Source organism: Lepisosteus platostomus, chromosome 23 (genome assembly GCF_059453375.1).
Source record: "Lepisosteus platostomus isolate fLepPlt1 chromosome 23, fLepPlt1.hap1, whole genome shotgun sequence".
Lineage (NCBI taxonomy): Eukaryota > Metazoa > Chordata > Actinopteri > Semionotiformes > Lepisosteidae > Lepisosteus > Lepisosteus platostomus.
Genome location: NC_142633.1, coordinates 11,968,450 through 11,993,101, shown reverse-complemented (window position 1 = coordinate 11,993,101; position 24,652 = coordinate 11,968,450). Strand labels below are relative to the sequence as shown.

At 43.6% G+C, this 24,652-nt stretch overlaps 2 protein-coding genes across 7 annotated transcripts in view; one reads left to right on the top strand and one right to left on the bottom strand.

Annotated features, from left to right (window-relative positions):
* The window catches only part of mmel1 (membrane metalloendopeptidase like 1), a 36,833-nt gene extending 33,651 nt beyond the window's left edge, over positions 1–3,182 (top strand). For all 6 annotated transcript variants that reach the window (XM_088617559.1, XM_088617563.1, XM_088617564.1 and 3 more), the window contains exons 22-23: positions 182–258; positions 1,193–3,182. In XM_088617559.1, coding sequence (XP_088473685.1) covers positions 182–258; positions 1,193–1,292 — 177 coding nt within the window. In that variant the 3' untranslated portion in view covers positions 1,293–3,182. The remainder of the gene's footprint in view (positions 1–181; positions 259–1,192) is intronic.
* Positions 3,183–10,059: 6,877 nt separating this feature from the next.
* Positions 10,060–22,749, bottom strand: prxl2b (peroxiredoxin like 2B). Its single transcript, XM_088617565.1, has 7 exons — positions 22,573–22,749; positions 21,437–21,641; positions 19,392–19,443; positions 18,565–18,628; positions 17,627–17,702; positions 16,020–16,138; positions 10,060–10,964 (listed from the first exon to the last, which is right to left on the bottom strand). The coding sequence occupies exons 1-7, from the start codon at positions 22,633–22,635 to the stop codon at positions 10,938–10,940; spliced, it is 606 nt and encodes a 201-aa protein (XP_088473691.1). The 5' UTR covers positions 22,636–22,749; the 3' UTR covers positions 10,060–10,937.
* Positions 22,750–24,652: the final 1,903 nt, after the last annotated feature.

The following is a 24,652-nucleotide window of genomic DNA, read 5'->3' as shown; positions in this document are numbered from 1 at the left end:
AGCAGAGTCAGTCATGATTTAAACCAGCAATTGTGTGCAAAACAAACTTTTTTATTATCAACTGGACCATCATAATTTTTACCTGCCTGGCTTTTTCATCAATGTATTACCAAAATGCAGGAGGATGTGGGCTTTTTTACAGTTGCGTGCAGTTAAAACTCTTATTCTCTTTTGTCCTCAGGTATGGTGCGGCTCATACAGGCCTGAATACGCAAGTCAGTCCATCAAGACAGACTCACACAGCCCCCTAGAGTACAGGTAAGTTACTATACTTGACAATGGGTGTTTTAACCCTTTTGGTAGGTCTGTCTAACTCCAGTCCTCCCATGAGCACACACCTGCTTTTAAAACTACATGCTTTCTTTTAAAATGCAATACCCAATCAGTCCAGTTTTAGGAAAACATTGCTCTCCAAGTACAGGACTTTTTTTACTTGAGACAGAATTATTCTAAATATTGTTGTTGTGATTGTTGCACACTGCATACATATACATTCTAGAAAAAGTATATTGTCAAGACTGGTCTCGTTTAACAACTTTCAAAAATAAATACACTCCTTTCCAGATCTATCCCCATGTACACTGGCTCTGGCTCTTAAACAGGCTTTGAATTGGTGATCAGCATCACCTGGAAACAGTGTTTAAGAGGCTGACTAGGCAAAACACTCCAGAAGCTGTAATGCCAAACGTAAAGCATCTTGATTTATTCTGGATAATTACAGCATTTTGGTGTATTTAAGTGGGAATTAAGGAGAATTACCCCAAAAGCAGGTTAAAATAGTAAAAAAAATCAATACTGAAAACACATTTTTTCCTTAACTATAAGTAAAGGAAGGATTCTTCACACAAATCCTTCAGAAACCAGATGGCCATGGGTCAGAACAAACAGGTTTCTGTCTTAGTTTACTTTTCCAGCAGTACAATATGTACTGACGGTATTCTGATGCCCTGGAGTTACAGATACAAAATGACCCTAGAGGGTAATCAAAGCTCAGGTAGGGCTTTAATAAAAGGAAAAAACGTTCCCGAAGAACCTCTCCTGCCTATTACAGTAGTCCCCCTGGCCTTCTCCCTTCTGGTTTCTCTGTCTCCCTCTCTCCATTCCACTTCCCACACTTTGCGAGTGTAATTTATTCCTACCTCCATCTTGTAGCGGTCACCTCGCCTCTCTCTCTCTCTCTCTCCCTCCACAGAGTGATGGGCTCTCTCCAGAATTTCGGGGCGTTCTCAGAGGCGTTCCACTGTCAAAAGGGCAGTCCCATGCACCCTGAGGTCAAATGCCGAGTCTGGTAGCTGGGGGGGTCTTTTCTCTGGGTGCCTCAGGCTATTGCTTACCGACTGGGGCGACAATCTCGTGCCTGACCATACAGTTTGTGTCCCGCCTGCTCATCAGAGTGGCGGCTTCGATGCAGTCTGACTGATTGTCATAACAGGAAACAGGTACAGAAATGCAGGAGCGATCTACAATTACTTAGGATATATACTAGTAGTTGCAGTAAAACTAAACAACCTAAAATCTTGCCGTTTGGTGCAATATACAGTAGATGAGATATATGAAGCCCATGCATACACAAAAATGTACTTGCCTATCTTGTATTTGGAGTCATTGTGCAAGGCTACTTAAGGCTGCTGTTGTTTTGGTTTGCCAGAATTATAACACATTTTTTACACTCATATCAACCAGAAACACTCAATATAGGATGCCTAACAAGTACAGACTAACACCCTTCAAAATATTTCATTTGACAGCATCTCTTAGTCTGTGGTAAGATCCTGGAAAGGAGCTCTCCGAAGGTGATGGAAAGGGGTGTGGTGGGGAGGATTATTGGTGTTGCACAATGCTTTGATCCCCATTGGCAAAGCTCTGTGCGACACTTCCATAATCCCCCATAGCCTCATTTTCTCTAGTTCTGCCCGCAGCCCAGGGAAAAAAAATCAATGTCCTACAATGTTTAGTTAATCAGCACTGCAAACAAAAATCCTGATCGGAACAAAGAAAAAGCTTAAATAAACATTAGGGATTTCCAATGGATACGCACTACAGGATATGAAACAATTAGGAAAAGCATTTGATTTAAAAAACAGGCCTGGAAAGGACTCTGGGTTTTTCCAGATGGTTGTTTAGTACCCAGTGTGTAGCATATAGGATAATAAGAGTGATTGCTGGCTGCATCGAATGCAAGACGCAAGACTGAAAGACTGTTGAATTATTTTCTGCTTTTTAAAACTCAAATTTAACCAGGTGGCTTGTAGTGCTGTCACTGCCTTTTCTGACAAAGTCAAGTATGCCAAGAAACGTACACCTGAAACTACAGTACTGTTATAGATACAGAATAATATATTGTAGCATTACATTTTAATTAATTCCAGAGTGTCCTTTATAAATTATCACTGGTATTTTATTTTTTGATTCATTTTATATGGAGTTATTTACAGAGCGCGGCTAACAAGAAAAACACAATTTTACTTCCTGTCTAAATCCCATTTTCCCCAGAGCTAGATTGAGGATTGTATTATTCTAGTAGTGTTTCCTCAGTAACCAGGTACTGTGTTTCATTCTGTTTTAAGAGAGGACGTCTGCATTGATTGTCTTTAAGATACATTTATACCCATTGCAAATCAGGCAGGTCTACTGATCAGTTCCAGTCCCGGAGGGTCACTGTGTTCAGCTCTTAATGACCTAAATGATCTTATTACTCGCTTATTTGGACTAATTTAACAGTTTTTTCCAGCTGTACAGGCTTGGCTGCTTTAAAGAAACCTAGACAGCCTGCAGACTCACTAACCCTCCAGAACCAAAATTAGAAACCTCTGGTCTAGCATTACAAAACGTTAATTTACTCCAAATTCAAGCAGCCAAAGATGCTTCGCCGTGTTTTAAACACTGTGAAGAATAAGCCACAGTGCTCTGCTTTTTTCTTTTCAACTAGCATAGTCTTGCATTTTAAATGTATCTGTATATAAAGTAAGAAAAAACTGTGGCATCTACTTATGTACTAAATACTTAAATTGTAACTAAGATAGAGTGCTAAGGGCTTCTCAATATTAATATCAAATGTATTATGATTATTACTTCATAGCATTATGGATAAATTCACATACTGTATATGAAAAAGTATTAAACTAAGTCTGGAGGGGTTGTCAGTGCATTGGAGACATTTCCTTCCAGAGCCTTCTGCTGTGTATGTTTTGATGAGCCATTCTGTTCTAGATATGCTGTAAGGATACCAATCCTAGGATTGCACTGTGTTCCTCGTGGCTTGCTTTGTGCCAATTTCAGAATGTCAGTTCCGAATCTCTGTCTCTTCTCTGTCATTCTTCTGAACTGCCTGTCCTTATCCCTGCTGAAGTGCTATTCGAACTGACAACCAAGTGTCACAATGGGAAGCAAATGAAAGAGGTTTCCTTCCGTAATCATATTTCCAAGCTATTATGGTCACAAAAAAAAAACATTCAGGCAATTTTTTAAAGGAACGTATTTCCACAAGCCCTAATATATTCCAAAGGCATACTGGCTCATTGCTTTTAAATGCCAAGTGTTCAGCTGACATGCAACACGCAGACCCATGGGATCTGAAGGATGTTGATGGGCCTTTTATCAGCCACTCAACACTCTTTATTATGTAGGCCTGGATTGTGTAAGGCTCTGAATATTTAAAAAACAGCGCTATTTATATATTTTGCAAAGCACATATTTTCAGAAGAGGTGCATTTTCTCCTCAAAGCTTCCCATTAATTAAAAGGGTGAAAGACCCACATTTTCTGTCAGCATTATCAGACTTGGCTGCTTTGTGTGACTCGACATTGCTCTGGTCCCTTCAGGGCCGCCAGGCCAATTCCCACTTCTGTCTGTCTCCAACTGTATGTGGAAACTGCCCCATGCAAGTTGAAGGCCTGACCTCCCCAGCCTCTGTCGCAGAATACGAAAACTGTCTGTCCAGCCATCTGGACACCTCTATGGCAAGAGCCAACCTTTTTCCAACCGGATGAATACAAATGAAAAAAATAACATTATATGTACAGTATATACAATAATAAGATGTGCAGCACATTTGTAACTCCAAAGTAATTATGCTTTTCATCTTTAAAATGGCAGCTCAGACTTTGGCTGATAGCTTTAGTTTTTCCTTCGATGCGTGTTAAATTGCTTTTGATCTTTTGGTCACTGGTTAAGTCAGAGGTGTCCAGTACCGGCCTTGGAGAGCTGGTGTTTTTTTAGTGTATTTGGAATGGACTTAACTGGACCAATTAATTGTTTAATTAGAGGAAGTCAGCATGCTTCCAGATCTCTACTCACTGATCATCTAAGTTTACGAATGAAACTGCAAAGACTATGGCTCTCCTGCACCAAGACTGGGATATTCCAAATCAGTAATGTGTTTTACTAAGCTCCCCACAGAATCTGATGGTGATTGCTATCAGACTGGGCTCGAACAGCAGTACTTAGGCAGTGCAATTTCAGAACGGGCTGCCAGCTCTCAGTTCTCATCCCACCTGACAAAACAAGACTGGCTGTCAGCACGGGAAGGAAGTCTCACTAAAAATAACTGGCAATCGTGTAATCAGAACAGCGTGTTTACAGAGACGCGTCCCTCTCCTCACTCGATAAACCCCGCAGGGTCCTTCCGGAGTTTACACTGCGCTGAATTAAACGATCTCTCTCTGCACCAGCCGCCTAGGCGTTCAGCACCTGGTCACGGCTAGACGGCTCCGCTGTCCCAATTCCGTGGCCTAACCTCACAGAAAATCTTACGGGCGGTGCTGTTTCACAGCAGCCGAGCAGTACCGGCTCAGTCAGCTCTGTACACGACAAGTGTCTTTGGAGTCTGAGACAGCCTTTTCGCTGTTTCTTTTCCGCAGCAGTTGGTAGCTGACCGTGTACTTTTTAGGGGGGGGGATTCTGTAATAAAACCAATGATCCCACTGAACGCAGCTTCACACACTTCACATCCTCAGCCCAGCACAGACAGCAAACACCTAGTCTACAGTTCCTCCCATATGGAGCAGGATCACCACTGTAGCATCTCATCACCAGGAAGGTAAAACTAGCCAGTCTCACGACAGTCTAGTCCCAGCTAATCTAGCCTATTTGTGGCTGAACAATCCACTGCCTGGTGAATCCTGCTGCACAATGATAGACAGCATGTTCACTCCACAAGATTCATGACTGACGTTTGGGTTTGGATCAAAGACGTTAGGCCTCCAAAGGCCTCCCTCCCCCCAACACAGCAGTAAACGCCTGGAGTTCAGTTTAATGTTCTGTAGCTGCTGCTGCCCTGTTCCCACTCCCACGACCCGACTGCAGCGTGGTGTCAGAAGTGTGCTCTTTTGACAGCAGCACCCATCTGCTGCTTTGAGTACAGCAGGTTTACACAGCTCTACTGCTCCAGCTGCGAAAACCTGGACAACACTGAGGCAAAGCATTTGAAACATTTCTTTGGCTTCTGAAATACTTCTGACCATAAGTCAACAGCATTCCATTTTGTTTGGCAAAGAGGAAGCCCCAACTGTTTATCCTTACATGTCTGTAATAATTCATTAACATCTCAAACCAGGTTCTTATATTTCAGCAAGACTCAGTTCCTTTACATGTAAGGTTATGGATGTGACCATAAGAAGTAAATTACTGGATGATCTGATTGACAATGTGATCATAGAGGGTGGTCAGCATGGATTTAGGAGAGATAGGTTTTACTTAAATTTCATAGAATTCTCCTAACAAGTAATGGTAACAATGATAAAGCATATGGCCTCTTCAGATTTTCAGAAGGCTTTTAATAAAGGCCGCCATTAAAGGTTCATTCTTGAATTGCAGGTGGTAGGCATTAAAGAGAGATGGTGTATTTGAATTGTGAACAGAAAACAGAGAAATGGCTGAATGCTCAAATTGGGGAGATGAAATTAATGATATATCAGAGGAACTTTTATTAGGCCCACCACAGTCTACATTCTGATATAGTTATTGAGATAGTCAAGCTTGCAGATGGTACTAAACTAGGAGGATTAGCAAGCATGATAGAAGCAGCATAAAAAATTCAAGATTTTGAGAAAATGTGAGACTGGGCGGACAAGCGGTAGGAGACATTTAATTTAGACGCCTGCAGAACATTACGCGGAATTAAAAAAAAAATAATAATTAAGAATTAATTGCAATTATACAGCGCTTGTTTAACTTACAGCAGCACCTTTTATTTCCTGAGAGGCCTTCCATCCCAGGCCTGACCTGGTCTAGCCTTGCTGAGCTTGTGAGAGCAGATCTGAGCAGATCAGGGCAGGCAGTCGAGATACTGCTGTCATTGGGAGCAACATTACCACCCTGAGAAACACTGAGCCTGAAGAGCTTACCAATGAATAAGTCTTGGGTGGTTAAGCAGTTTCAAGAAATCAATATAAGGATATACAGATAAAAGTATCAGACAAAAGACAAAAGCATAGTTATTTCATTCTAATGCACTTCTGATTAAAATAACAGAATTTCACAGGAGCACTGCATTCCTTTGACTGTATAGACATTATGTATTTGACAGTATAGCAAATTGGTTTCATATAATGATCTATATGAGCAGAAACGGCCAGGTGTTTTTAGCATATAAGAGTCCAGTCAATTCTACTCTAGTCAGCTGACTTTTTTTACACTCTTTGCCGTTCCAGTCTCAGAACCTCTGCAGCTAACCTTTTAACTATGTTTATTGCTTTTTATTCAGTCTCTAGATCAGGGGCTGCGATCTCAGTACAGAAACTGCAAACTGCAGAAAGGCTCAGGCCTTGGTAATAGACTGTTATCTCTCCTTGCAGCGACTTCAGCTCACTGAATGTATAGACCTGCATACACACTCTCTCCTTTCACATCCTTTATTTGTTTTTTTCCTTCTCACTCTTCCTGCTGCTTTATCTGTCCCTGAGGCTCATGCAGGGCATTGCTGTTTTGTACTAGTAGCCTGACTAGTTGCTCTGGAGAACAATAAGGCATTATGGGGAGTAAATCACCTTGTTTTGTTCAGGGCAGCATAGCCTCAACCAGAAGGAACTGAAATCATGACAAGTCTTTAAAAGCATTACAGAAAACACAGTGATCATGTTTAGACAATAAGCCAAAAACTTAATGCAAATGTCGCGATGTACTTTTAAAAACACCATGGAAGATACTACCATTAGCTAAGCTATTTTAATACTGTATGTCTTACGTTTAGCTGAGGTGATGCTAAGTTTCGTGCATGCTGCCCATCTTGTGGGATCTGTTTTATGTACATCAGTGATTTTCCGCAACCAACAGCATTGAACGACAGAAGTTCTAAATGAAAGGGAGAAACGTGTTTTAACCTGGCTTTGTGGCCGTGGGCGAACCATTTGGACATGAGGGTTGATCTTCACAGCTCCAGCCCTGTCCGCTCTTCAGAACAGCTGCACGTCTGAGCAGAGCCTGTTTTCTCTACACCTTCTCTTTCCCTCCAGTTGAGGTCTTAATGACCTGTACAGTAAACATGAATGTGAATACTTTGTACTGACTAATAATGACAGTGTTATCTCTGGACTGGGCAGAGATTCCTCTGAGGCGCTCAGTAATGCTAAAGGAGAGTCAGGGGCTGTGATGCTGTTTCCTGTGTCCAGGGGGCAGTGTGGCCCAGCCAAGGCGGGGTCAGTCTGGTGTTTACACTGCCTTTGTTCCAGCTCCTCTTAATTATGAACATGACCTTCGGCACCAGGGTCAGTCGGCTAAGGCGATGGTCAAGACATGTTTTCTTGTCTGTGTGCTCCCGGATGGCACAGGGCTGCGCGACCTCAGCCAATATATCCGCCGTATCCACGCCTCAGCTCTGCAGTTCAGGGTTCGAGAGCAGGTTAAACTGGAGGGCGATCTGCCACTCCCCCTTCACCACATGACAGCTGACAACCCCCGCCCCCACTCCCATCCGTTAAAGGGGAACTGCAACGCTATTATATTTCTGGGTTAGGAAAATCAGCATTGATGAGTGCACTTCAATCACAATAAAAGTAATCAATCTACATCACAAATTAGATGAAATTTGCAGATATGCACAGTGCCATGTTCTGTAATTCAGAACGAGGCAACAAAATTTCTGGTGAAGTGATGTGGCCCCATTACAATTTTAACAAGCAGGGTTGTGAATACATCTCTTTTAATCCAATAAAAAATATTCTCATTTCCGACACAATTTTGCAGATAAATGGAACTTACTTCTTAACTCTGCATGCAGATCACGTCAAACAACTTTCTGTGGTGAAATATTTGCTGCACAACCTGTACTTAAGTTGCTCATACAATCACATTACAGTGACTAGTGAGCACGAAGGGCTGCATCACATCGCAAGTCGTGAGAACTCTCGCTTTTCCCTTACGCTTTGCGGCCACATGGTATCTCACAACACTCTCACAAAGTTCACGATTCTGTCCTTTATTCAAAATTTGCACAATTTTTTCTATAATGCCAATGAATTCATTTTGTCGTCAAGGTTTAATAACCAGTCTGGGAAATTCGGACTGCAGCTCCCCTTTCATGACCAACGAATGCATTGGCTTTTTTTTTTTAAGCAAAAGAGTTAAGAGGCAGTAAACTAAGCCAAAAATAATTAAAATAAGTAAAATTCCAAACAAAAGGGGAGTCTGGTCAAAACCAAGGCCCTCTGGGACAGCAGCCACAGTTCTTGCCACTGTTGTTTACTTGGCCCTCTGATCCCACTTCAGGAGACCGAGAGCAGGGAGACACAGCAGCGACTTGTGATCGAGAGACATCCCCTTGAGCCCGGGGAAGCAGCCTTCCACGAAATTGCCTTCTTGTAATAAAAAGAGAGCTTGAGCGAGTCAGAAATTCCTTTTATTATTACTCAACGCCTCCAGGAGCTCTGCCCGTGGACTGTTTACAAGAAAACAACAAAAAAATGGATTTCTCTTTTCTTACGACTCTGTGCCATTGTGATAATCATATAATTAGAAGACTCGTTATCAATTTCTGGTTTCTATTAGGTAGTTTTTAATGAGATTATGTAAAAACTGCTTTGACAAATCAGCTTTTGCTATTTAACCGCTGTGTACCATGTGCTCTGCGATTAAAGACAAACAACTCCATCCATTAAAAACAGAATGATCTGGCTTGCGTTTCTCTTCTGTGGTTTGCGTGTAGTGACTCTATGGGAGCTTTCAAGGACATTCAACACACTGATTGTTATTCACAGAGCAACACAAGAGCATTTGTGTGTGGAAGTGGGTCTCCATGTTCCAGCCAGCATGCAAAAAATGCACTTGTATGCATGGGACCAAGAGTGGTGTACATTTATTTGACTTGTCATTTATTGAACTTTGTACACAAAAACCTGTGCTCTTACTTCAGAACACATTTCTCTCACAAAGGATGTCATTTACTGCAGATGCATTATGTACTGTCGTCTTCCTAGATAGACAAGCATGATAAAAGTATTTTAGAAGGATATTAAGTCATTACTCTGTACAAGGGGTGTCCCATCCTGGTCCTGGCTGGCGTGTCTGCAGGTTGCTCTTAGTCTCTTTAAAGCAGCAGCACCTGAAGAGCTGCATGAAGCTCATAAATCCAATTAAGCCCAGTAGTTTGAGGGATTATCTTATTCAGGGCTGAACTGGAAAGACTGCAAAGACATCAGCCATCTGGGGCCATGCTTGGCCATCCCTGCACTCCATATATTTCATGAACATCACCAATAACACTTCCTCAAAGTGTCACAAAAATTGTGCTTACTCGTCTTCTCTAACATTTTTAAAGAGCACGTCCCCAATGAACTGCATAGAGTATTGGTAGGGGCTGTTCATTTTTATCTTCCAAATGCACACATCCCATCATACTAGTAGTTGCTAGATCAAAAGGGGTAAAGTACCTGATTTAAAGTGATAACAGCATTGTCTACAGCAGGATCCCAAGCCTGCAACCTTCCAATACAGACTGTGGAGGCCTCCTTACTACTCTTCTGCAAACATGGAATACATCATATTGAAATCTTCTCAAAATTTAGCCTGATGAAGCATCGTTCATGTACATTATCAGTAACGCATTGAAATTCAAATACACAGTAGTCAAAAGTTCTAACTGTTTTAATAAGATGACATATGCAAGCTTAACATGTACAAGTTTATAAAACATAAAAATAATTTCATAATCCTTCTCAGTAAGATCAGCCTGTACCAAATAATTCCAGACCTTTCCTAGGTAAGCACTATAAAGGTTAGGCAGAAGTCTGTTTCACCCAATGGCATCTGAAACAATACATGAGATTTAAAACACTGAAACACTCTGAGAGGGACATATGCTCCGCCTGTCACCAGACCTCTGGTATTTGACTACGCAAGACCTCAGGAAGTGCAAAGAACAGTTTTTGGGGGTGCATCAAAAAGGACCACTCCTCACAAGAAAATAAAGTGGCTTGTGAGGATTATAGCTGGTGACTTAAGTGTATGAATTCTGCAATCTATCAAGTTGTTCAGTCCCAGAGAGTGAAAGCAGGACATCTGTATACCATCCCTTTGAGCTGTATCTATATGAATCCAGAAGACACCTTTACAGAAATGTACTAGACCCCCAACCTTATCATTAATTGAATCTGTTACTCAAAAACATCTTTTATTTATATTTGCCCTGTATTTCTCAGACCTACATCAAAACAGAAGCAAATGAGGTTCATGCACATGGAAAAAGTGGTAATAAGTTAATTCTTTTAACAACTCAATTAGGGTGTCACTTAAGTTCAACATAATTGTAATAAACAATTAAACGGATAAACCCAAAAGTGACTGTAAAATCATGAACACCACTAACTCAAAGGCCGTGTTGTCAGGGGGGAGTACAGACCCTTCCTTCCAACCGAGATGAGGGCTGCCCAGCCTTGCAGTGCTTCCAAGGAAAACTCCGGAATGTGGCGTCCGCTTCCCAGAGTCCTTTGGACTTCCCAGCGACTTTATCTCGTGCACACCTCGTCGTTGCACTGGAAGGACATGATTCAAACAGAACACACACAAAAAAAATGAAAACCGGGTGAAATCAGAATCACAAAATTGGTTTTGAACACCTCTGATTACTCCTGTTTTGTGCGGTGAGGATTGAAAATAACTGCCCTTGTCAGTCCCTCGTACCTAATTGATCGTTCTCGCCCCACGGCGTTTCCTGGGTCTCTGCCAATAACCCAACACTGCCTCCTAGCCACCCGTCTGTAACTGCTACTCAACACCAGTTCTCTGTGCTCCCAGGTCCCCCAAGCCAGCCTTGCCTCCCCCTCTCTCCCTGGAAGGGGAGATAACGAGCTCATTAAGCCGGGTGTGTTTCTGCTCGGCTGGTTGGCCTCCGCAGGTCTGACAGCCCAATTACAAGCTCCCCGCAGAGCAGCGTGCGCCGTCGCCCTTAAACGGCGATTTCGAGGATGTCAGGACTAATCCTCGCTCCCCTGCTCCGTCAGGGAACAGCGGGTCTTTGATCAGGTGTGACTGCCCACAGACAGCGGGAGACGAGAGAGGGGATTTGAGGACAACCAGGGCGGAGGGAGGGCAGGCAGCACGCTTCTCTGGGATTCCTCCCGAGGGCGCTGTGACTGGAAAGGCCCGGGCAGGGAAACACCTGTGAGGGAGAGGGGACAAAGAGGGGGACGCACATTTTTAACTAATCTGCAGGCTGTTTAAATTTAAAAACCATTGAGAGTGCAATGTGTGTGTGTGTGGGGGGGCATCCATTTAGTTTGCATTTGAATAGTTACAAAAGAGGAGTATTGCTCCATTTGTTCCCAAAAGGCAGATAACTGTTTTGTATTTATACTGTCCCAGACTCCTTCTTGGAATCGCTGTCTGGTTAATGGTGGAAAACTGGGATTGTGAAATAAGAGCCCCACACAATGCAAAAGAAACCCAAGCTATGTTTAATGTCTTCGGGCCCGCCCTTACAAATGAGCTGGTTTAAAGACGGATCCCACTAAAGTCAGGTGAAAATAAAATGAACACATGAGCAAGTGACAGTCCCATCTGCGCTGGGCTGGCTCAGATTGGAGGGGGTAAGTGTGTGTGTGGCGGGGGGGGTGGGGTGGGACTGAGCAGCATGCAGTCTATCCTGTTGAAATATCTGCCGACAAAATAATGAGCACAGTGGAGCAGCTCTGCAGATCTGGACATGTCCTTCCTTCCTGAGGGAAAAAGAGAACAACAGCCCCCCCCCGATCTCAGAGGCCCCGGCATTGTTGGCGAAGCCTGGTGACTGAGGCAGATCCGTCAGGGAGAAGTTTATGATTTCCACCCCAGATCCACACCTCCGATAACAGCTGCTTGAGCGACACCTTGTTTACAGAGCGGCTGGGCACTGGCTGGGCCTGCGCTCTGGAGGGTGGGGGGGGCGGGCAGAGGCAGCTACCGATGGGGTGTGTGTGTGTGTGTGTGTGTGTGGGTGGGTGGAGGGGTCGCTGTGTGTTATTATTCGAGTTCCCTTGCCACCTATTTTAATTGTGACTAAAATTACCTGCTGGCCACTTCAAAAATTACCCCAAGGGAGGGGGGTGGAGCTGTTAAGGAGACCTGCTGTCTTTGCAAACAAAAAAAAAGGAAGTCAAACTGATCAAATTGTCCGAAAATGCTTGGCGAGAGCCGGCACGATAACGCCGATATGATCGAATTCTCATCCCGTCAGACAGGCTGAATTGCTGCGACGCACACAAATTCAAAAACTGAAGTTTTTCCACCAAAAACCACCTTTCTTACACAAGAGAGCGCAATGTAAGAGCCTCGCAGGCAGCAAGGTGTAGACAAGCCTGACTGACAGACAGGGCATCAATAACGTCCTCTACGAGTCAATCTACAACAGAGCACAAAAGCCATGTTTAAAACATTCTCCCAAAATGCCAACTAACTTTATACCGAGGCTGCCTTGTCGTTTATATAAGACAGATTCCACCCAACAGATTTCTTCATAATCGACAGCAAAAATATGAACCTGAGGACATAAGTGGAGACAAAGGGAAAGTGTGCTTAAGACTGAGAACAGGGAACACGCCTTTACCAAAGGCTGCAGATTATCCATGACTGGATAAGACCCTCTGATCCATGATCTTCTGGCAACCAAACAAGCTCGATCAAACAGACTCCTCTTCTTGGTATCTTTTCAATCTTATTATGGTCCTATAACATGTGTTAAAGATGCTGCTTGGCATCCGCCATGATTCAGAAGTACAATTTAGTTCTCTCTTAAGCTGCAGGAAGCAACTGAACAGAGCAGCTCTTGCAGAGGCCTGAACTCCAGAGAGGAACACATCTCAACTCCAGCTCCCTTTAGAATTTAACTATTTTCTCTTGGATTATTTTTCTTGGAAGAGCCTCTCAGAGACACACAATTGTGTCACCATGAAGTTTATGGTTCAAACCCCACCCCACCCACCCAAACAAAACATCCAAAACAGCCCAGCAGGACTGAAAGCACGTCTGCACTGTGCTGTACATTCTGCTTTCTGACGTATCCGAGAGTACCGAACTGGAGAATATGAAAAGGTCACCAAAAAAAAAACTTAATGTTAAAAATACACCAGAGGAAGAAGGAAATTAGCAAATTCTACAGAAACCCTAATAAATTAAGCCTGCTTGTTTCCTGCAGGAGGGTGCAGAGAATCAGACTTTGGCAGAGAGGTAGACAGCGAGGTGCCAGCGACATAACCTCACTGTTCCCAGACTGCTATGACAGGGGCAGTGAATTTTCGTAAGTGGTTACCTATCCCAGTTATTTAGATTTTGCAAATGGATGTTCTTCTCAGGTTTCTAGAAAGCCAAAATTGTTTTTTTTTTGTATCCCTGCCCTGAGCAAACTCGCAACAATGTTAACTGCCGCAATCCATGACAGCTTCCATTGAACAGTGCTTTGATCAGCACCAGAAACCTGACTAACACCAAGGTACTATAATATAACCTGAAACGACAACTAGCAGGTTCTGATCATCCATTTTCTAACCAATTCAAGGTCTCAGGGGAGCACGAGCCCATTCTGGCCAGCAACGGGCCAAAGTACGGGATACACCTTGTACGGGACGTCAGTCCATCGCGGGGCATACTGACGCAAACACACTCACACCAGGGCCAGTTTTCCCAGAAGCCAAATACCCTGCCAGTATATTTTGGGACTGTGCGAGGAAACGGGAGCACACGCAGGAAACTCAAAAAAACACAGGGAGAACACACAAACTCCACGCAGGTCCGGAATTGAACCCAGGGCCCCAGCGCTGTGAGGCAGCAATACCGCTGAGCCACAGGACTGCCCAAGTGTGGGTCCTGCTTACAATTAACAGTTGAATACTTAAGGGGATGGCTGGAGCACAATTCGACAAAGACGTACATCAGAAGTGCGTTAAGTTACTTTGCTCTGTTCTCTAGCATGGGAAACATCAGAGCCGTAATTAACCTAGAACCCTCAGTGCCTGTTGGAAGATGTTTTCTGCCAGATTTTCTCCCCTTTTAAATTAATCGAGTTATTCCTCGTTTCCGTCATCCGTGTTAAGACAAAGAAGTTACAGTTGTTGTATCCAGTGTGGGGTCAGGTGTACAAGTAGCACAGCGATAACTTTGACTTCTGCGAACAAACGCCCCATTCAGGACAGCCGACCAACCCCACGTGCAGCTGGATGGAAGAGGAAAGAAAGTGGGGAATTCAAGACTGGATGAGCTTTAAAGGACGCAGTTTTACAAGCAGCTGCGTGCCACAGGGGGTTACCATGTGAGTCAGCTACAGCACAGTCACTGTGTCTATACTATGTGAAGTTAATCTGTTGTCCAAGTCCCAGCTGTAAATTCTATTCACAAAGATGAGTAACTTTAACCCCCCTTAAAGTTGTTTCACACGTTTTTCTAGAATGGGCACAATGATCTTAACCATTTTCAAAGCAGTGCCCTCGGCACCAAGTCACAGAACCTATGAATCCAATACAATATCTGATGAAGGACTACAGATTTTTTTTTCCTGTGTAGAGTTTGGAATTACTGAGATTATTCAACCTTGACAGTATTGAGTTAGCACTGACTCTGATAATCCTGATTTTTTTTTTGTGATTTTGCACACTGTTCCCAACACTGTGCCTGTGACATGATTGGTATATTCTTGCATCCTGAAAGAAAATCCTTCACACACAGTCAGCGACACCCATCCTGGACACATCATTTACAGCAGGAACGGTCACAATGGTCACATTCCAATCGGAATGGTCGATTATAATCCAGGAGACACACTGTCCTGCACATTTCCTATTCATCTGTATGCCCCCACCTTTTAAAAAACGTGTGGGGGGAGGGAAAAAAACACAGCCAATCAATATGAATAATTAGTTCAAAATGAGGAAATGGAGCACACATGTGAGACTGAAAATCAGAAACACACTGTGGTACTTGAGGACCAGTCAATGGAGAATCAATCAAGGCACTCAGAAGATTACTCCAGAAGAAGGCAGGTTACTCCAGCGATTAATTCTTGCGCTTAGCTGGATTGTTAAATTAGATTTTATTGTAAATCTTTAATTGTCTGATGTTCAACCCATGAGAAATGAAGAACAAGAGAGGCTGATGGATTTGGGGTGTTTGATCCACCTGCCACTTCATGCTCTCCTTGAAGAATTTCACTTCTTCATGTCGCTTTTAAAACACAAGCATGGTACAGGACCATGGTACCCAAACCCGGTCCTCTCACACAGCTCCTGGTATTCAATTCCTCCCACCTTCATCAGATCAGTGAAGCTCTACCTGATCTAAGAAGTTGCTTCAACTGAATATTTGCGTATTCACATGTGTAAGCTGAGAGCTGAGAACAAACAGCTCAAATTGATCTCATTATTATTAAGTCAACAAAGGGTTTGATTGTGTAACTGAGGGCTCGGCAGGCACAAACTCCAGCTGGTGTATAGGTCACCAGGACCGGGAATGGGCACCACTGCTATAGGAGATAATCTGCCTGTAGGAATTATTCACCACCACCTCAACCAACTTCTTGTTTCCCAAATAAATTAGTGTGGGCAGCTCTGTCTGGTCTCACTCACCTGTGGTCTCTGGCCAGGCTGCACGCTGGCCTTGATGCCCAGTGTCTGGACAATGGTCTCCAGGGGCACGTAATCTCCTGGGGAGTCCTGGACAAAGTGCAGCAGAACTTTCTCTCCACCTGAGGCAGTGCAACAAGCAATACAGTTAGCAATTCACCCTAAAAGGAAGTGTCCCTAATTAGATGATAAAATTCATACCCAGACAAGAATTTTAAAACAGAAAGACAAGAAAGGCAAATTTAACCCATTCTGCAAAAGAAATTGTCTTTTAAATCGCAGAGTTATGATGTCTGCTGTTACTATGCTTTACCTTCATATTTGCACAGTTTTTAAAAAGCAGTAAAAGTTTTCCTTTTCTCACTTAAACCAGTGTCCGAGATGTAAGATTACAAAGGGCAGAGCTCACCTCAACAGTTCAGGATGAAACTGGACAATCCTGATACACTGCTGCCCTCTGGTGTTTGCATTACGATGGTGACCACAATAGCTCAACCAGGTCTGAGCAGCACAGATGCAAACGTAAGCCTTTCCTTAACTCTAAAAGGACACTTCAGAGGACAGCTGTCCTCCAAATTGCCTGCAAGAGCACCCCCTGTATCCTGACTGAGTTCCGCTCCGGGCTTGCACAATCTAGCTTCCTTCAATTCCCCCCTTCATTGAGTTTGTGAAGTAAGTTACTTCTCCTGATCAGTTACACAGTGATGCTGTGGGTGCAGAAAGGCTGCCCAGTATCACAAAGTGCAGTGGGTGAGAGCTAGCCCAGAGCCTACAGAGTGGCACAAGAGGCATGTGATACAGTTCACCGCCTCTTGCGCTGCGTGCTGTTCACTATTGCGAGTGCCATGACTTTTGGTAAGACTTTTTGTGGTTTAACTTCATCATGGACCCTAGAGGTGTTCAGAAAATGAAAACTGTGAGGGTGTGCGTAACTACACAAAAAGCAAGTGTTGTGGTTACTGCACAGTACAGTAACGTACTCAGGTATCATTAATGATGTCTGACCAGGTAAGCAGCGTTTCTTATTACTAAAAACACAAACCAGAGTATGAATCTTAGTTATGATTGCTGTTTTTTGTCAATTTGTGGTGAATAAAGTAAAAGTAGGGGTGACAATTTTGGGGTATGAAAGGGATTGCAATTGTTCCCCATAAGAAAAAATGGAAATAGGTTTTTCGTTTTACAGATTTTCACTATACAAAAGGGTTCTTGGGAACTAATTAAAAAGCAGTACGGGTGTATAAACGCAATTTATTATTATTAAAAGTTCAAGAAGGTAGCTGTGTCAGCACGTGCAGGCTGCAAAGGATCAGGTAAAGGTTTATTCCATGCTGACAGGAAAAAGAAAAGAGATGCAACATCTTGGCTGTGGAGCTGTGCTCAGGTGAGCCTTCACACCTGAAGAAGACTCCACAGCTGAAACATTGCGTCTTTTTTTTAGCATTTATTAGTTGTGAATCATAACAATACACAGAACCATGTGATGCCTTACTTTAACTGAGCTACAGTGGCACCACTCAACCATGGACTGATCAGCTCCTGGTTACCTGCCCCCTGTGCCAGACTGAACTCACACAGAACTCTACAGGTGGCAGGACTTTTTACTTTACCTTTTCCTACGATGAGCATGCCTCCACTCTGTAAGAGATCGCCGCTGAAGTTCCCTTGGATCCCCTGGGCATTCGCCTGGAAAGGAAGAACAGTACTGCTCCTATAACACCCAGCGAGGTCAGTGTGGAGTACTCTCTGCACCCCTCAAACCACCAGCAAGAGCAGTGCCTTCTGTTCTATTCAGGAAAAGCAGGCCTGGATTAGCCCCTGGGGAACACACACTCACTGCAGAACAGAGCTCTATGCAGCACCTGTTTTGTTTTAATTTGCACCCTCCATAGTAATACGAACCTTCTGCAACAGCAAAGTGCACGGCTGTTTTGGGTTTTTATAGGCCTCCTCTAAACAGTGTGAGATGACACACCATCACACGTCCAGTACACATAACATTTTCATATGTGACATCATAGTCAATTACTGTTTGGACAAAGTGAAAAACAGAACTCTGGGACCTCTGAAAACCCTGAAAAGTGCACCATGTTGCTGATCAAAAGAAGCTTGCATTGCATTGATTTTAAATGCTCCAGGGATACCTTCTGCAAAACCCCGTGAGCACCAAGTATTTGACATGTTACTCATTAGGGCAGTGAGCTGTAAAATCAGCAGTCAGGGACTGACCTGCGAACCACTGTCTCTCAGCTGACTCAAGACACCCAGCCTGCACAGCCCAGGCAAGACTCACACCCACTACACCAAAAGGCCAGGCCCCTTGTCAAGGGACACTTGAGGGCTCTGGGGAGATCCGGCATGAGAACTGACTGACACTTCCAGACTGCAAAACCAGCATTTTAAAAATCCGATACCCGTTACAATGAATACATGCACAGAGACAGCTGTTTAGCATTCAATCTGAATTTGAGCCGATGCCTAATTGGCACCTTTCTTCAATTGGAAGCAGACCCTCTGCGATCAGTGATACCAGGCTTGTCCGAGTTACCTTGGTGACGACGTCGCGCACCTTCTTCCCCAACGCCGCGGGTACCACGCTCAAAGCCGAGTACCTGTGAGCAAGACAGAAGCGTGGAGCTCGCTTGTTACCGTGTGCGCGAATTCATTCTATAGGCCTGCAACTGCTGAACGGCACAAACGTCATTTCATCTCTGGGTGTTGTTTTGTCTATGCTTTTTACATAGCGCATCAAAGAGGCAAAAAGAGAAATGCACATGAAACCGACGAACAGTACAACTAGTTTACGTGCTCAAAGCTAGAGAGAAAGGAAGAAAGGACGGTCTTCGTGTGGATTTTAAAACGCCGACAGTGGCAGAGTCTCAAATGATTTTCGACGGAGAGCTCCAGTGAGGTGGTTCTGCACACAAGAAGCCTGGTTTCTGGCAGATGAGGAACAGGACCACACACTTCAGATCACCTGAAGCTAATATTCTAAAGCATCTATGAGTAACGGACTTCCTTGGAAAAGCTTTTACTGTATTCGAAATACACTGGGTTTCTAAAGGCACAGGAATGCACAGAGCACCAGAATGTGATGTAATATCAGCACGTGGCATGGACACTGTATTCCATCTCACAAAACACACCCTGCTTTCTCCTCCTACAGTATTTCTGGCAAGGTGCTGCAGAATTTCAGTGCAAATCCAGGATGCAATCCGGTCACGGTTTTGGTTATTAGTACGAAATTAGACGAAGGTTTAAAATGACTTGACAGTAATTACTTTCCTGCTGACCTGACGTGTTCAGACAAAAATGGGCTTCCTTCTCTCCCTCTGTCCATTTTGCTGTTTGAAAAGAAAAGGTCAGCGGACTCACCTTTTGAAGCCTAAGTCCTTGTAGCACTGCTTCTTTTCATCAATGTACAGGTCTAGACAGACAGGAGTCAAAGAGCTGCATGTTAGAAATTTCTGAAGGACACAATACGTAGTCCCCAGCTCTCACACCAAACTCAATTTCAAAACCATCACTTTAAGGTGAAAGGGGGTATTCTGCTGTACAAGGTGTCATCTGTCAGAGGAGATATGACACTATAGATTCTATGGCACTCTTTGTTCAACTAGGGGTATTAACCCCAATGTCCTGGCTGAATCCCACTTTGGTCTGCATAAAATCCCCCTGCAATTGAACTGGCATAGCAATTTCTCTCTTCTCTCTCCAATGGGCTGTGAAACGGGACTACTGGCCCAAAATGTCTGCTGTGCATCACCCAGGTGAATCCTGTCTCAGTTGTGGATAAAGCAGCCCCCCCCACCTATATATGAAGCACTCTTGGAAATCTGTGGACGAAAAGGCACCATTTAATTGCAGGGCATTATTATTAAATACCATCATCATCATCACAAAGAGGTATGACAAAGATTGATATGAAGTTAAAACAATATTGACTAAGTTTAAATATTATCTGAAACTCAAATTTAAACTTAACAGCTTATTTGTGCTTCTTTTTTTACTTTAAGTACCAGAACCTCATGGGCAGGCAGCAATGCAGTGGAGTCTCTAGTTGCTGTGCAGTGCACACAACTCATACTGGAATTTCTCCTGGGTGTGTTTATAGCAGCGAACGCTTTCAGTTGTGTTGGAACAATATTCATACTTGACATATATACATATATACACTATAGTGTAAAAAGGCGCCGTCCTTCGGATGAGACGTCAAACCGAGGTCCTGACTTTCTGTGGTCATTAAAAATCCCAGTGCGTTTCTCGAAAAGATTAGGGTGTAACCCCAGCGTCCTGGCCAAATTTCCCATTGGCCCTTACCAATCATGGCCCCCTAATAAACCCCATCTATGAACTGGCTTAATAATTGCTTACATTTATATAGCGCTTTTCTGGACACTCCACTCAAAGCACTTTACAGGTAATGGGGACTCCCCTCCACCACCACCAATGTGCAGCATCCACCTGGATGATGCGACGGCAGCCATAGTGCGCCAGAACGCTCACCGCACATCAGCGATCAGTGGGGAGGAGAGCAGAGTAATGAAGCCAATTCATAGATGGGGATTATTAGGAGGCCATGATTGGTAAGGGCCAATGGGAAATTTGGCCAGGACGCCGGGGTTACACCCCTACTCTTTTTGAAAAACGCCCTGGGATTTTTAATGACCGCAGAGAGTCAGGACCTCGGTTTTACGTCTCATCCGAAGGACGGCGCTTATTTACAGTATAGTGTCCCCATCACTATACTGGGGCATTAGGACCCACATGGACCATGGGGTGAGCGCCCCCTGCTGGCCCCACTAACACCTCTTTTTTTTTCCCATATACAGTTAAGCAGAACCCACCCTCTCTCCCTTATTGTGAAAGAGGTTACACAAGGCATGTTGTAACAACATAGCAACTGGAAGAGTTTAAAATATTCCATTGGATCTATGACTAAAGAATTTCTCTGGACAAGCTTTTACTGCATTAGAAATTTCTAGTTTTTAGAGTTTCTAAAGGCCTAGGAATGCACCGAGCACCAGAGTGTGCTGCAATACCATCATGTGATATGGATACTGCACGGCTATGAGCAGTGCCCCAGTGGAGCCTGTTGAAGGTGCACATGTCAAATTATGTCATCACTCTCCTCCTAGCAAAAAAGTCATGCAATGTTTTTCACTAAAGGTTTTTCTTCCATTGTGCGATGTTAAGTGCAGACTGCAAATTGATTTTTTGTCTATGCACGCATCTAAAGTGTGCCATACAGAACAGCAGTGCTAATGGAGTGCTTGAGGTCACAGACGACTTTTCTGGATCCTTTTCATATATTTAGTTGTTCTCGGACTGATGAAAAAGACAAGTAAGTCCCTATAAGTCTAGAGTTTGGTTGTTTTGTGCATGATATGTTTTATATGTTTTCTGGCCGGGGGTCTCACCTCCCTTGAAGAAGCCTCCCTCCTTGAACTCCTGGAGTCCCGTCTCCTCGGGCCCGATGCCCACCAGAGCCACCTGGTTCTGACTCAGGTCCTCCTTCAGCTTGCTGATCTCCGCCGCCGTCCAGCGGCAAATCTGACAGCCGAACCGCCGCAGGAAAAACAGCACGACGGCCTGGTCCTGCCACAGGGCCTGCAGCTCCACCATCTGGGAGAGGATGACAGACCAACCACTGACCCACAGCTTGAGCTGTCACTGCGACGGTGGACTGCCGATCGGGGCTCGTAGCTAACTGGGGTTTACTCTCCACCGTCAAAGCCCACTGGCAAGCTTCGTGAGAGACATTTCTGTTATACGACACCCGGGTGAGATCCAGCACTTTTACGTTGGGCTTTGTTTGGTGTGGGAGCAGAACCCACACCGACAACAACCTGTGTGTTGTGACAACAATTAAAACGCATCTTTGCCTATTTTTCCCCACATTCAATTTGTGCAATGCATACTGGATGACAATGCAACAGCCACTTCGCTTTACATTACAGGCCTACTGTCTAACATATCCAAACATTAAAAAGCATAACAATGACATATAAATGTTATTCTGTATGTGACTGTCTGGATACCTTAGGATACTTTAAAACCACCCGTTTTGTATCGACGTAAAATATAAGCATGTTTTAAATAATTTAATAAGCTCATTGGTTCTGTCAAACCAGATATAGCGACTAACTGTGGTCGTTGAGAACTAAGGGTATTAGGATTTTCATTTCAGGCGATTTATATACTTAATGAACCAATCAAATGCTTCGACAGTCAAAAGATATTGATCCAAGTGGTTAGAAACCGGTAATGTAAGGGTGACGCATTACACGCCACTAGATTGTGGCTCTCCGGGCAATTGTCAGTCACCCAGCGTTATACAATGACTGTATTTTAGTTTAGCTGTTTAAATATGACTAACTCGGGAGAATTTACATGACTTTCATGCGACTAAAGTTAATTAGAGTGAAGGTGGCGATAATTTTAGATGTTGCTCTGAAAACACAAAACACTCATTTCAATGATGGAACAACTCATTTACTCTATATCACGTAAACAATCACTTGAATACTGCAAGATTAAAGATATTTGTACAAACCTCTCCCGTTGCCGCATTCTTCAACAGGTTTACTCCGATTTTAGCCAGGTCCAGACCGCTCATTTTGTCTTTTTCAAAAAATAACCGTGTACAATTTCCTTATTGCAAGTTCACAACTCCAAACATTGCACTTTGCTTAATCAAACCCTCGTGCCTTCCAAGCAGCCCCTGAGCACTAACCACGCCCCCTTCCTATACCACAGTCCAATCAGCATTCACAAGTCGATCTGTTCTGGCCACTCACGACGCGACGTAAGGGCACTGATTCCATATTAGGGAGTATGAGGGCGTGTCGTGTTGCATAAATCTAGACTAGGAGTTGCGTAAAATGTGAGGGTGTGGCCACGAGGAGTGAGGGTGAAAGGTTGATTTGTGCTCTTGATCGAACATAGAGCAAGGAAAGAATTGTGACACTGTAGTCATACATACATTGTGACGTACTCAGTACGAATCAGTACATGGTCTTGTCCGTATTTCTTGTGCTTTCATTATTTCGCGAAATGCTTTATCTGGGGCAATTCGGATTTTAAAAAGTGTACCGTAACGGTGCAAACGTTAGGTAAAATGCCGTAGTTCACAGTACACTGGAAAGTCCTTGTTGTAAAAATATTACACAAAAAAAAAGATCAAAGTTTGTTTTTCTTAGAAGGTAGTGCAAAGTAACACTTTACTGCTGGTGTCAGTTTATTTGGGCTTCTCAACCCTGGTCTTCAGAACCCTTGTATCTGTGGGATTACATTTTTTTATGAGCATTCAATTCATTAATCCATCAAATCCAGGATGGACGGTTTAACTCAACTATTCTGTTTTTATGAAGAACAGAACCTGCAATCTACATTTTCCTGGCACTTGAAAGTAGTAATGGAATCCTAATGGGAAGAACTGTTAATTCAGTATAAGGATCCAATGACAGAAGTAAAGAAGAAAGAACAGCCAAACACAGGCCTATGATTTAACCCAGCTGTGGACAAAATATTCAGAACTCCAAGTTAGACGAAAGACGGATTTTATCACCTCCCTGGCCAGGGCAGAGCCCAGATCTCAGGTCTGTGTGACACCAGTGAAACCGAACAAATGTGCAGCTAAGTCTCACAGACCCTCACCAGAACCTCCATTGTAGAGGGATGGGATGGTGTTTTTGTCAAACCGGATGGGTTTTCAGAAAGTACGAGAATGTGCATTAAACTTGCACAGCTTAAGGTATTAGTGGAGAAAAGTTCAATTACTCTGACATGGTACAATCTGGTTTTTAGATTGAGTATGTGTCTTTGTCCATATACTGGAGTATTAAAATATCTCTGAAATCACTAAAGTTACAGTGCAAGCTTGTGAAACTGACGTCTCAGCAATGCACCTGTTAAGTGTGAGATTATATTTTGTGTTCTTTAAAACTCTGAGACTCCGAGGTCGGTTGTCAGACCTGTATTTTTTTTTATTAATAAAAATTAATCATAATTCCTTATACTTATATACTGATTTTCTGGACACATCATTCGAAGTGCTTTACAGGTAACTGGGACTCACTTCCACCACCACCAGTGTGTAGCAACGGCAGCCATAGTGCACCAGTACGCTCCCCACACACCAGCTCTCAGTGGACAGGAGAACAGAGTGATGAAGCCAGTTCATAGATGGGGACTATTAGGAGGTCGTGACTGGCAAAGGCCAGGGGGAAATTTGGCCAGGACGCTGGGGTAACACCACTACTCTTGTTGAGAAACACTGTCGTATTTTTAATGACCACAGAGAGTCAGGATCTCAGCTTTACATCTCATCCGAAGGACGGTGCCTTTTTACAGTATAGTGTCCCCGTCACTATACTGGGGCATTAGGACACACGCAGACCACAGTGTGAGCGCCCCCTAGTGGCCTCACTAACACCTCTTCTGGCAGTAACCTTAACTTTCTCAGGAGGTTCACCTTATTACCAACAAGCTCTTTAAGGGAGCACCAGAAGATACAGCCACTGGTATTTTACATTACGTGAAAATTACTAAGGTAGTAGATATTACCATATATAATATGGATTTCTATAAGAACACATATTCCAGGATTAAACTTCAAATTACATCTGGTCTTA